General features: G+C 52.3%; 1 protein-coding gene across 6 annotated transcripts; it reads left to right on the top strand.

Annotated features, from left to right (window-relative positions):
* Positions 1 to 2,481: 2,481 nt before the first annotated feature.
* On the top strand, positions 2,482 to 11,694 carry SLC38A5 (solute carrier family 38 member 5). Of its 6 annotated transcripts, none has more exons than XM_070783506.1 (16): positions 2,482 to 2,583; positions 4,014 to 4,067; positions 4,155 to 4,224; positions 4,581 to 4,696; positions 4,789 to 4,862; positions 5,486 to 5,578; positions 5,705 to 5,783; positions 7,582 to 7,664; positions 7,960 to 8,018; positions 8,120 to 8,257; positions 8,468 to 8,547; positions 9,203 to 9,303; positions 9,554 to 9,669; positions 10,468 to 10,612; positions 10,706 to 10,809; positions 11,282 to 11,694. In XM_070783506.1, the coding sequence occupies exons 2-16, from the start codon at positions 4,015 to 4,017 to the stop codon at positions 11,381 to 11,383; spliced, it is 1,413 nt and encodes a 470-aa protein (XP_070639607.1). In that variant the 5' UTR covers positions 2,482 to 2,583; position 4,014; the 3' UTR covers positions 11,384 to 11,694. The 6 variants fall into 6 exon arrangements, with proteins under 6 accessions (XP_070639607.1, XP_070639610.1, XP_070639606.1 ...); XM_070783509.1 differs by having other exon boundaries at positions 2,487 to 2,583; positions 4,578 to 4,696; XM_070783505.1 differs by lacking the exon at positions 2,482 to 2,583 and adding an exon at positions 3,573 to 3,667.
* Positions 11,695 to 12,072: the final 378 nt, after the last annotated feature.

The raw sequence follows: 12,072 nt of genomic DNA, 5'->3' as shown, positions 1-12,072 counted from the left end.
TTGTATTTCCTTTTTGGCAACTAACTGTTGGTCCCGTCTGCTTGTGCAGTCATCTCTATGGGGCTGTGTGTGTGTTCTCTGAGTGCTTCTGTGTCTCCTTTGTAATGCTCATGGGTGAGAAGTCTGTCTCTTCTCTGTGTGTCTGTCTCTGATGTCTGTGTGTCTTTCTTCTCTATCACCATGTTTGTGTCTCTACTTGTGAGTGGCTGTAGATGTGTATGCCCTATGTGTGCTTAGTCAATCAGTCGTGTCCAACTCTTTGCAACCCCATGGACTGTAGCTCGTCAGGCTCCTCTGTCCATGAGGATTCTCCAGGCAAGAATACTGGATTGTGTGTCCTAAGGGTATTTCCTTTGGTGCAAGCAAATGCTCCTTTGTTTCTTCTTCAAAAAGTTTTAGGTGTATTTTCTGGATTTCCTCTTTGTAATGATAGTAAATGTACTTTCTGCATCCCTGTTTCTTCCGTTTGTGTGCCTATATGTGTGTTCTCTGTGCACATCTTCCCTGACTTAATTTGTGTAAATAGTTGTGTATACACAGCTGTGTCCACCTGTTTTCCTGAGTGCAGTTGTGCATGTATCTGTGACTACGGCTTCTCTGTCTCTACAATCGTGTCTGGCTGTGCGTACCTCTCTCTGTGACCACAGCTGTATGTGGTCACAGTTCATACACAAGTTCACATGCACAGAAGTATCACTATAGAGGCTGAACCTGAATGTTGGCCTCCAGGGTCGTCTGAACCTGCAATCATGTGTGTGGGAGATGCTGGGATTGTGTATAATGTTGTTGGTTGTGTGGAATTGTATTTGTCTGTGTGCTCTGGCTCTGTGTGTGGCTGTGAGTCTGTGTGTGATTTGCCCATTGGTTCTCTTTCAAGTGGCCACGAGTCTGTGGGTGACGATGATATCTGTGAGTCTGCAGTAGCAGTAAAGCAGTGAGAGCCTATTCCTGTATCTGTCTGTTATCTCCGTGTGCAGCACTGAGGCTGTGGATGACGATACTTATAAGACTAAGTCCCTCTGCACAGCTGTCCCATCGCCTTGGCTCTCCATGTGCAGTCTGTGTGTGTTCGAATCAGTCAGCCTGTATTCTCTGTATGTGGCTGTGAGTCTACACAGGAGTTTGTGTACCTCTGTGGGTGGTGGTGAGTCTGCCTCCATCTCTAAGCCCCTGGATGGGGCTGTGATCCCTGAGTGTTCGAGAGTCCCTCTCCTGCTAAGGGGAAGGAAACGCCCCATCCCTCACCCTCCTCCCACTGCCAGTGGGGTGGAAGCCTCCAGGCTAGCTTTGAAGCCCTAGCCAGCCCCTGGCCTTTCCGGGAATTCTGTGCTCCCTGTGGGGGGCGGGCAGGTGGGTGGAGGGGCCAGGACAGAGGCTTCTTGTCCACCTGGGCCTCAAGCAGCCCAGTCAAGTGGGGCCCGGACCCCATGTATACGCTCCTGACTTCCTGCAGGAGACACATGCTTCGCCTGAAACAGACATGCTTGTCACATGCCCGAATGGAGTCAACACACAGACCCCTATTTAAGAGAGACAGACAGACAGTGGGGCTCCTCAGTTAGGGCATGGACAGGCTCCACCCAACGCCTAGGCTGGGGTCCAGGAATTCAGGGCGTGCCCAATTTACAGACAGCGTGTATCCACACTCTCCACCCAACTACAAATTCCCTCCTTGCCTCCCTCTGGGGACCCCCCCCAAGATCTAGGGTCCTTTCTCCATTGGGCTGTCTGTCTGAGGTCAGCCTATGGTGGCCTGGCTGTGTCTCTCCCTGCACCTGTCCCACTGCTGTCCTCACATCTGTCTGTTCTTCTGCCTGAATCTGACTTTCTCTGCCTGTTGCCACCTGCCCCCATCTGTGTCTCTCAGCCTCAGCCACTTGCTCTGTCCCTTTGGGCCAGTGTGTCTGTTCCTAATCTATGTTTGTGGATGTGTCTGGCTGTGTCCACCTGTCCATCTGCATTTGTCCAGGAGCTTGCATGCGCCTCTCCCTGCCCACCGTTTCTGAGTCTTTCTCCCCTTACTGCCCAGCTGCCTATCACTCCCTCACACTCCCCGTGTCTTTCTATCCCTTCCTGTTTTCTGTCCTTGTGCTATTTCTTCTGCCTGCTCGTCTCTATTTGAGATCATTTCTCTTCCTATCTCTGTCTCTCCTCCTGCCATCCATTCCATTCTGCCGTGTGTCTGACCTGAGTCAGTTCCCTCTGTCTGTCTTTTCCTCTCTCTAGATGTAGGTCTGTTCCTTTGATCTTTCAGTCCATCTCCACCGCCTGCCCGGGAAACCTCTGTTTACTTCAACGAGGGTTCAGATGAAGGGAGGCAACCCCTCTCTTTCCCCCACCCAGAACAAGAAGAGGGAAACTGAATTAAACTTAAAACTCTACAGGGAAAAAAAAAAAACAACAAACCGCGGGGCAGATGGAGCACTGGCAGTGCTGATTAGCCACCGACAAAACCCGAGGTGTTGATTGGTCAGAGGGCAGGCGAAGGCAGGGTCTGGCTGAGTGGGAGCCCTGCCGCCCGGTGGCGGGGTCCCAGAGCCCCAGTTCTGAGTTGCCGCTTCAAGAGCTGAGAGGAGCAGGGAGGTGAGGAGGGGGTGCTGGCCATCGAGGGGGCTCCTGAGATGCCAAGGCACGAACAGGGGTCCCGGGAGGGGGCTCAAGGGTTCCCTGAAGATTTTTTTAGTCCTAGTGAGGAATTAAATGGGAGGGGGGTCCTTTTGGTACCCAGATCCCAGGAAATGAATCCAGGAGTGGGTGGGAGTCTTGAAATGGTGCTCACACTTGACGATGGGGCTCCTTGAGAGCCTTCCCTGACCCACGGAGGGGATTCAGGGCTTGGGTAGGGGGTTTCCTGGAGGCAGTTTTAGTGATGATGGGGACCTTGAATGGGGTTTTCTGAGATACGGCATTCCCAGGAAGTGAGTTCAGGGCTGGGGGTTTCTTTAGAGACACTCTGTCCAGAAAAGGGGGACTCCAAGCTTGCATGGGGATTGCAGAGACACCCCACCCCAGGAAGTACATCAGGCACTGGGAGTGGGCTTTTGATGACTGTCTGAGGGACCTCTTCTCCTCATGAGGGGAAATTAGGGCTCAGGCGAGGTTCCTGAGACACCGCAAGTCCAGAAACAATCTCAAGCCTGGAAGTGTCTCTAAAGTGACTTCTACTAAAATAGGGGTATATAAGACTTGACAAAGGTCCTGGAGAATACCTCTGTAGTCCCTAGGAGGGGAATTAAATGGGAATCCCGGGGTCACTTCTATCCCTGGAAAGGGGTTCAGTTTGGAGAATTGCCTTTGGCCTCTATCGAGGATATTCAGAGTTGTGGCAGAGAGCAATTTGCCGTGTCCTGTCCCCGGCGGGGCTGGGGTCGCCGAGCCTGCCCCCCACCCCATCCCCAGCCCCTTCAACAGGTTGCATCAGCTCTTGCTCAGGCTGGCGGCCCAGGCGGGGAGGAGGGGGGTAGGGGGCGTTAGGAGGGGTGGGGCAGTCGGGTCGACACGTGTCCCTGTAAGGAGTGAGAGGCCTAACCACACGGTGAGGGTGGAGGGAAGGGGGAGGTGCTCAGGGGACCGGGGAAGGAGAGAAACCGAGAGTAAGAGAGAGTGAGTCTGGGGTCTGAGAGGAGAGGCTGTCCCCACTCCAGATGGCCATCTCGTCTGCTGAGGGGTCAGTATCTCTCATTCTGTCTCTGTCCCTACCCCTTTATCTCTAGTTGCCTTCTTTTTTTTCCGTGTCTCAATGAGTAAACTGTTGGCGTCTCTCCCTCTCTGATTCCCTTCTGTCTCTCTCCCTTCTCTTTCTCCCTCGGCCTCTCCCTCTTGTCTCCAATCCTCTCCACTTTCCTTCCTGTCTCTCTCATCCCTCTGTCCCTGTTCCCCTCGCCTCATCTGTGTTTCTGTTTCTGTATCTGTCCATTGCCATCAGAGCCTCAGTCCCCTTCATCTAGGTCGCCCCACTTTGTAAGCCACCCTGCTCCATAACTGACCACCCCACCCCATTTCTCTGCCCACAGGATGGAACTGCAGGATCCAAAGATGAACGGAGCCCTCCCTGGGAATGCTGTGGAGTGAGTCGGGGGCCCAATGGGTCAAGGTCAGAGGTCCGAATTACCTTCTCATCACCTCCTTAATTTCTCTGCCTATTCTACCTGCAGGCAGGAGCATGAGGGCTTCCTGCCCAGCCATAGTCCTTCTCCTGGGAGGAAACCGGCCCAGTTCATGGATGTGAGTGACCCCACAGGACCCATCCCAGTTGTATCTTGCCCAGCTCAGCCTCTCCCCTACTGCTCCTTCTTCCCCGGCTCTTCCCTTCTGCTGTTTTGCCTCTGGTCTCTGCCCCACACTCCCCTGTTCCTCTCTACTTCCAGCTGCTCCCCTCTAGAATCTCCCTTCCTTGCTCTCCCTTTCCCAGCTTCTTCCCATATTCAAATTATTTTCCTTCTGATGGCCCTTCCTGGGTTTCTCCCTGCCCCCATCACTTCTTCCCTAGCCTTTCCCAAGGCCCCAGCACTGGTCTCCGTCCCTAGTCTCCTTACCTGGTCCCCTCCCCATGTTCCCTGGGCCTTGCCCCTTACCAGCAGTTCGAGGGGAAGACATCGTTTGGAATGTCAGTGTTCAACCTCAGCAACGCCATCATGGGCAGCGGCATCCTGGGGCTGGCCTATGCCATGGCCCACACGGGGATCCTCCTCTTCCTGTGAGTCCTAGGCAGTCTGGGGTGGGGGCTGGGTGTTGTGGGGCCAGCCGGGAGGCCTGGAGGCCAAGTCCGAGCAGTGCCATCTGCCATAGGGCTTTGTTGCTGTGCATCGCTCTTCTGTCTTCGTACTCCATCCATCTCCTGCTGACCTGTGCTGGTGTTGTAGGTGAGACCCAGAGCTCACCTAGACCTTGGCCTCCAGACCCAAGACCGGCCCCTCAGAACTTGGATCCAGAACCCCAGACACCACACTCAAGTCTCTGGGCTCCAGACCCCAGACTGTACCCTGGGTCTCATACTTTATCTGGGCTCCCAGATTCCCAAGCCCCAATCCTCAGCCCTCAGTCTGACCATCAAAGCCTGTTGCTCAGACCCTCCCTACTCCCAGACCACTCCACTCCACCCTCGGTCTCCAGCTTACTTAGCAAGGAAGCCAGCCCCACAACCCAAGACTACCCTCCCCCAGCTCCCAAGCTGCCACAGCCCCAGATCTCAGACTTCATTCCTACCATGGCTTCAGTGGAGTGAAGCCATGGTAGGACCCCCAGGACCCCCACTACCTACATCTGGCCCCCAACCTTCTCCCTGGCCACAGATCCTACCTGCCAGACTCCAATCCCAAGCCCAATCCTAACTGCCTAACCCTCACCTTCAGCTCCGAGCAATGAGACCCAATCAGCCCAAGCCCCAGCTCCCTAGCTCCCAGGCTCTGGCCCTGGGAGGTTCTCCCACCCCTGGCCTGGCCTCCTGGACCCACAACCTGTCCCTTTCTGGTCCCCTCCCCTCCAGGCATCCGAGCCTATGAACAGCTGGGACAGAGGGCGCTGGGGCCTGCGGGGAAAGTAGTGGTGGCGGCGGTCATCTGTCTGCACAATGTTGGGGGTGAGCACTCTGAGAGGTGGGGGTCAGCTTGGGGGAAGAGGGTGGGCTGAGGTGGGCTTCCCCAGGCTGGGGTGGGAGGGAGATGAGGGGAATGCTTCTGCTTACACCTGCCCCCACCTGCACCAGCCATGTCCAGTTACCTGTTCATCATCAAATCCGAACTTCCCCTGGTTATCGCCACTTTCCTGGACATGGACCCTGAGGGGTGAGTGTGCAACACCCCTTGGCTCTGACCCACAGGCCACTGATTCTGCCTGTGGGGTCTGGCTGCTAGCTTCAACTCTATGTCCGGCTGACTCCCAGGTCTTCTATTTTTGAGGCTGTTGGGCAGGCCAGTTTGGGCAGACTGCGATTCCTGTGTACTGTGATGCTAGCAGTATGTGTGATTGCTCTGGCTAGTGGAGTCCAGTAACACCACATGTTGATTTTTGTGACTGTTCTGGCTGACTCCATGTGTCCAGTGTACTCTCATGTTGACCCTGTGGCTACGCCTATCCAGTAGACCTAAATCCTGTCCATGGGTTTGATTCTGTGACTCTTGCACTGGCAGATTCTCTGGCCATCTGTATGCTAGCTGACTACAGCTGTGTCCTGTGTGCTGTGACTCCAGCCATGTGTGTTTGACATTTGCTTACTCCGACTTTCTCTGGCCGGTGCATTCTGTTTGATTCTGGGTCCATTAGGCCTGGCTGAATCTGTCTAGGTATAAGTGTATGGTCACTGACTCCAGCAGAGTACGTGCACGTGTTTGTGCAGTGTACCATGGCACCAGCTATGTATACATGTGCCTGCTCAGTCACTCAGTCGTGTTGGACTCTGTGACCTCGTGGACTGTAGCTTATTCGGGCTCTTCTGTTTGTGGAATTTTCCAGGCGAGAATACTGGAGTGGGTTGCTGTTTCCTACTCCAATGTATAAATGATTTGTGTTTAACTCTCTGTGTTTAACGTGGTTACCATTGTTCTGGCAAATTCTTTCTGGCTGTTTGTGTGTGAGCCTCAACTGTGACTATATATGTTTTCTGTATTATGGTTCCAACCATGTATGTTTGCCTGTTCTGAGTATATATCCAGCCAATTGTGTGTTTAATTCTGCATCTGTCTGATGGCTGAATCTTTTCAGTTGTTTGTTTATGATAGCTGATTCTGGGTATCCTCTTAGATCTTTGGTTTGATCCTGAAGCCATTCAGGTAGCTAACAGTCTATGTGACTAGATGTGTCTCATTATTATAATTAGCTCCCACTGCATATATGACCAGTGGTGCTTTGTTGGTTTGTAACTGTGTGTCTAGTAGGAAGAGAATATGTGAATGCCCAGAACATATTAAGCACTATTTAATAAAATTCTTTGAGGAAATGAACAATTGTTCAGCCAATTCTGTATTAACAGACTATCCTGCCTGGACACCTCCCTCCAATATCTGTACAGATCTCTCTCTTTCTTTGAGCTTGGTTCCAACAGCATGGGCAGCTGGCTAATTCTGTCTCAGTTTCCATCTTTGACTCTGGCCAAATCGGCTCAACTACTTTCAAGTGCTCAACAAACCTTGAGTTGTTCAAACAATCACACATATGTGTTTCTGACTTTTTGTCGAGTCTGCAGATCATCAAGAGATCATCAGACTGTTGTTCTACCTGTTAGACATACCAGGGTCATGATTCACTCTGTGTCTGGCACCTTGTGTTGGACACTGTGAATCTGGCTGTTGTGGGCTGTTGTTTGCCCATCTGACTGTATGTCCACTTGAGGTCTGATGACACAGTTTGTCCAGCTATGTGTGTGTTCCCAGCTATATCCCTCTGACAGTGTGTGGCTGATAGTCTGATAATCTGTCTGGCTGTTTCTGTCATTCCTGTTGTGCCATTTGTCCCTGTAACCACCTGTAGGGGTCAGCTCATCTCTCCTGACTGTGTGCAGAAACCTGTCTGGCTGTCTTCTATGAGTGTCTGCTTGACAGTTTTCTTTGGTAGGCAGTTAGTCATTATGTTTGCCTGTCTCCTTAGGGACTGGTTCTTGAAGGGAAACCTCCTTATCATCATTGTCAGTGTTTTAATCATCCTGCCACTGGCCCTCATGAGACACTTGGGTAAGAGGCTTCCTGCCTTGGTCATTTGGATGATGGAGTTAGAGAAGGGGAGCCAGATTCAAAGAATCTCAATTTTCAAGGGCTGTGGAATACCAGGGGAGAGCTTGTTTCATGTGGGTTTTAACAGATGAATAGGAGTTTGTCAAGTGTTGGGGGGCTGGTCCAGGTGGAAGTTTGTGCAAAGTGTGGCAAAATTGGGGTGAAGGGGCCTTGAATTTAAGGTGAGACTAGGGGGTTGATATTTGCTTGGGGGGGTTCCCTTGATTTCTGAGACTCTGTATATTGCCCCTTGCAGGCTACCTGGGGTATACCAGTGGTCTCTCTCTGACCTGTATGCTGTTTTTCCTCATTTCGGTGAGTCTGAGGGAGAAGGACATGCAAAAGTACAGAAAAGGTTTGGGGCATTGGGACATAGCCTTCCCCATGACCTCACTTCCCCACCCTCCCTCCTCCAGGTCATCTATAAGAAGTTCCAGCTTGGCTGCACTGTAGGCCACAATGGAACAGCAGTGGAGAGCAAGAGCTCCCCAAGCCTTCCCATCCATGGGCTCAACACAAGCTGTGAGGCCCAGATGTTCACAGCTGACTCACAGGTTGGTGTGCTGGCATATGTCTATGCCTTGCACTGTACGCAGGTCCTCTGGTTTTGTCCCACACTGCACTCTGCTCAGAGTGGAGCCAGGTATTGGACATCAGGGGCTTCCATGCGTCTGATGTGGAAGGCAATGGTGGAGCTGGGGGGGTGGGGAGGAGAAGATGGAGCCCTTATACTCTAATCTCTTGTACTTGGACCATTCCCCCAGATGTTCTACACAGTGCCCATTATGGCTTTTGCCTTTGTCTGCCACCCTGAAGTGCTGCCCATCTACACAGAACTCTGCCGGTGAGTGGGCAGGCAAGTGGGCATGGGTGATAGGGCAGCAGGTGGGGTGATAGTCATAATGCCTATCATGGTCCTGGTACTGTACAGCTCGATTGTGGCCAGATTGTGCCAAGGAAGGGGTTTGAGGTGGCCAGGAGGGCTTGGGGGATGCAACACAGTGACTGTTCACTAATTGGGGCTTAAGTATTCTACCCTTTTAACATCCAGTATAAGTGTGAATGGACAAATGGAGAGGCTGAGATCAGATGAAGGGGTGGCATATGTGGATGGGATGGGGGAGATGGGGAAGGTCAGATGGAGAGGGATATGGATGTGCAAAGGAAGGGCAGGGATGATATGATGATGGGAGGAATGTATGAATGATCAATCAGGGGGACAGTGTGGATAATCAGAATGGAGGGAGAGGCTGTGACAGTCAAATGAAAAAGAGAGACAGAGATGGTCAAAGAGATAGGCAGAGTTGGTTATATGGGGTTAGAGGGATGGATAGAGAAGGGAGGCGTGGCTAATACAGGGGAGGCAGAGATGGGCATCTCAGCGTGTACTAGCTGAACATCAGCTCTGGGAAGACTCTAGAGGATGGGGGCTGGTTTGGAGGGGCCTGGACCAAGTCCACGGGTCTGGACATGACAGTTCTATGACCTCTATACCTCAGGCCCTCCAAGCGCAGAATGCAGGCTGTGGCCAACGTGTCCATTGGGGCCATGTTCTGCATGTATGGGCTCACGGCGACCTTTGGATACCTCACCTTCTACAGTGAGTGCGGCTGGGGCCAGGGCTGGGTAGAGAGCTAGGGTGGGGACTGGGTAGATTACTAAGCAGGAGCCTCAGCACTTTCCCTGCATGCTTTCAGACCCCTCGGTTTCCAAAGGGACTATACACACCCTGCATGGAGATTTTGTCACTGTCTGTGTGTGCGTGTGTATGTGTGTGCACACATATATGTTTCTGGGACACTGGTCCTGGTGCTTCAATCACATCCCATCTCCTGTGTCCCATGTCCCAGGCAGCGTGGAGGCGGAGATGCTGCACATGTACAGCCAGCATGACCTGCTCATCCTCTGTGTGCGTCTAGCGGTGCTGCTCGCTGTGACTCTCACGGTGCCAGTTGTGCTGTTCCCTGTATGTTGGGGGCAAGAGTGGGCCTACAGGGTGGAGGGGCATGGATGGATGGGTAGAGCGTTAGGCAGGAATGTTTGGATGGAGGGTGGAGGTAGGAGTGGATGGATGGATGGATAGAGGAGGCTGGGATGGACAGACAGGGAAGATAGAGTTGTCAGATGGACAGAGAAGGCTAAAATAGATGGTCAGACACAAGGGGGACATGGATGGCAGAGTATAAAGAATCAGAAGAACAGGGTTGTCATTTCGAGGGAGAAGGCACAGATGTCTGACTAGACAGAAGAGGGAAGCAGGAATAGACAGAGGGTAGAGGCATAGGTAGATGGATATTCAAGATGAAGAAACAGGGATGGACAGATAAAGGATGGAGACAGAAGTAGTGAGGTGTAGGAGGGACAAGGCTCCCTGATGGAGAGGTTGGCTGAGCAGACAGAGGAGGGAGATGGAAGTCATCAGATGAGGAGAGAGGGGCAGGGACCTCAGGGTGGAAGGACATGTGGGTGGTCAGGAAGGATGAGGCAGACATAGTTGGATAGAGGAGGACAAGATTTCAGACAGTGAGTGGAAGCATAGATGGATGATCACCCAGAAGGGTCACAGACTGTCAAGCAGAAGGGATGCAGGATGCTCATGTAGAAGGTGGAGGCACAGATGGATGGTCAGACAGAATGGAGGTAGAGTCAGATGGAGGAGAAATCAGGGGTCTCAGACTATGGGTGGTGTTAGAGACAGATAAATACATAGAAGGGGAGGCAGTGCTTGAGCCCTGACCCTCATCCTACTGTACTCTGGTCACAGATCCGCCGGGCTCTGCAGCAGCTACTTTTTCCAAGCAAGGCCTTCAGCTGGCCACGCCATGTGGCCATAGCACTGATCCTGCTTGTCTTGGTCAATGTTCTTGTCATCTGTGTGCCAACCATCCGGGATATCTTTGGGGTTATCGGTCTGTATCCCCAGCCCTAGTCCCAGACCCCACATAATATGGGCCTTGTACCCCAATCTTACATTGCTTCTTTCCTTCCTGGTTGTCCTTCAGGGTCTACCTCAGCCCCCAGCCTCATTTTCATCCTTCCCAGCATCTTCTACCTCCGCATTGTGCCCTCTGAGGTGGAGCCCCTCTACTCCTGGCCCAAGATCCAGGTGAGCATTCCAGGGGAGGGCTGGGGAAAGAGGGAGCATTCTGAAGAGGGAGCATTCAAAGATGGCTAAAGGTTGAAGGAACATTTTCAAGAGGGGGCTTGGAGCAGAGAGGGCAGATGGTCTAGAAGAATGAAGAAGATTGTCATAGGAAGAGGCTGAGCAGACAGAGCACAAGAAGAGTTTGAGAAGACAGCAAGCACTTAAGAAGGGGCTGGCGTGGAGGAAGCATTCTTCAGACAGATGGAAGGAGCACTATTAGGAGAAGTTTGGAACATTTTCAAGGAAGATGGGGGAGAGTACTCCCTGAAGAATTTTAGGAAGACGGAAGGAGGAGTCACAGGAAGGGGTTGGTTTTAAAGGAGAGAGAGCAGAAAAGGAGGATCAGGAATGAATGCAGCACTCCCTGGAGGGGATGGAGGAGCTTGGGTGTAGGTACACACCCAGCCCCATCTTTTCTCCCTCTCACCCACAGGCTCTGTGTTTTGGTGTCTTGGGGGTCCTCTTCATGGCGATCAGCCTAGGTTTCATGTTTGCCAACTGGGCCACAGGCCAGAGCCATGTATCTGGACACTGACCAAGCCCTGCTTCACCTGGGCCCCAGTGTGCATCCACCCGTGCACGTGGAGGGAGATGGACTGCTCTCCCGGTTCCCATCAACATAGCCACAGGCTGAAGAGTGGTTCACTCCCTTCTTCCTCAGGGGATGCCAAGCTCAGATCATGACTCTAACCCCAACCCCAACCCTACAGGAGGAGGAGGAGGAGGCTAGGCCCTTAGGGAACCCCTGCCCAGTCCAGTCTTTTCTGCCTCCTCCTTGTAGAAGCTGTTTGTCAGGATCACCGTTGAGCTAAAGGGGAAGAATAAAGATGCTAAATTGCAACTCTATCATCAGTATTTCATTTCTTTCCGGCACTTCTTAGGGGAGCCTTCCCAGGTTCACATTGGTAAACGACAGGAGGACTGTAGCGGCTCTTATCTGTTCACCCACTTCTCTGCCCTTCAGTAGCTGGCTACAAAACTCACATAGATCCCTTCACTGGCTCACTCAGGAAACATCTCCCAGAGCCTACTGGCAACCAGGTGCTGTTCTAGGGTGCTGGGGGTATAGCAGCAGATCGAGCAGACAATAATCCCTGAAGTTGAACAAAAAATCCCTGAAGTTACACAAGAAAGGGCAAAATATGACCTGCCAGCCAAATTCAGCCCACTGACTTTTTGTTTATCCCCAAGCTAATAATAATGGTTTACACATTTCTAAGTGAT

Source organism: Bos indicus, chromosome X, assembly GCF_029378745.1.
Source record: "Bos indicus isolate NIAB-ARS_2022 breed Sahiwal x Tharparkar chromosome X, NIAB-ARS_B.indTharparkar_mat_pri_1.0, whole genome shotgun sequence".
Lineage (NCBI taxonomy): Eukaryota > Metazoa > Chordata > Mammalia > Artiodactyla > Bovidae > Bos > Bos indicus.
Note: the sequence above shows the minus strand (reverse complement) of the source record. Positions and strands in the feature narration are given on the sequence as shown.

Bases quoted from the DNA above. Each gene is read 5' to 3' on its own strand.
- SLC38A5 (XM_070783504.1), top strand. From the start codon at position 3,645: ATGGCCATCTCGTCTGCTGAGGG. The intron at 8,258-8,467 runs GTTGGTGTGCTG...CCATTCCCCCAG, and splicing joins TGTTCACAGCTGACTCACAG to ATGTTCTACACAGTGCCCAT. The intron at 10,613-10,705 runs GTCTGTATCCCC...GTTGTCCTTCAG, and splicing joins GGATATCTTTGGGGTTATCG to GGTCTACCTCAGCCCCCAGC.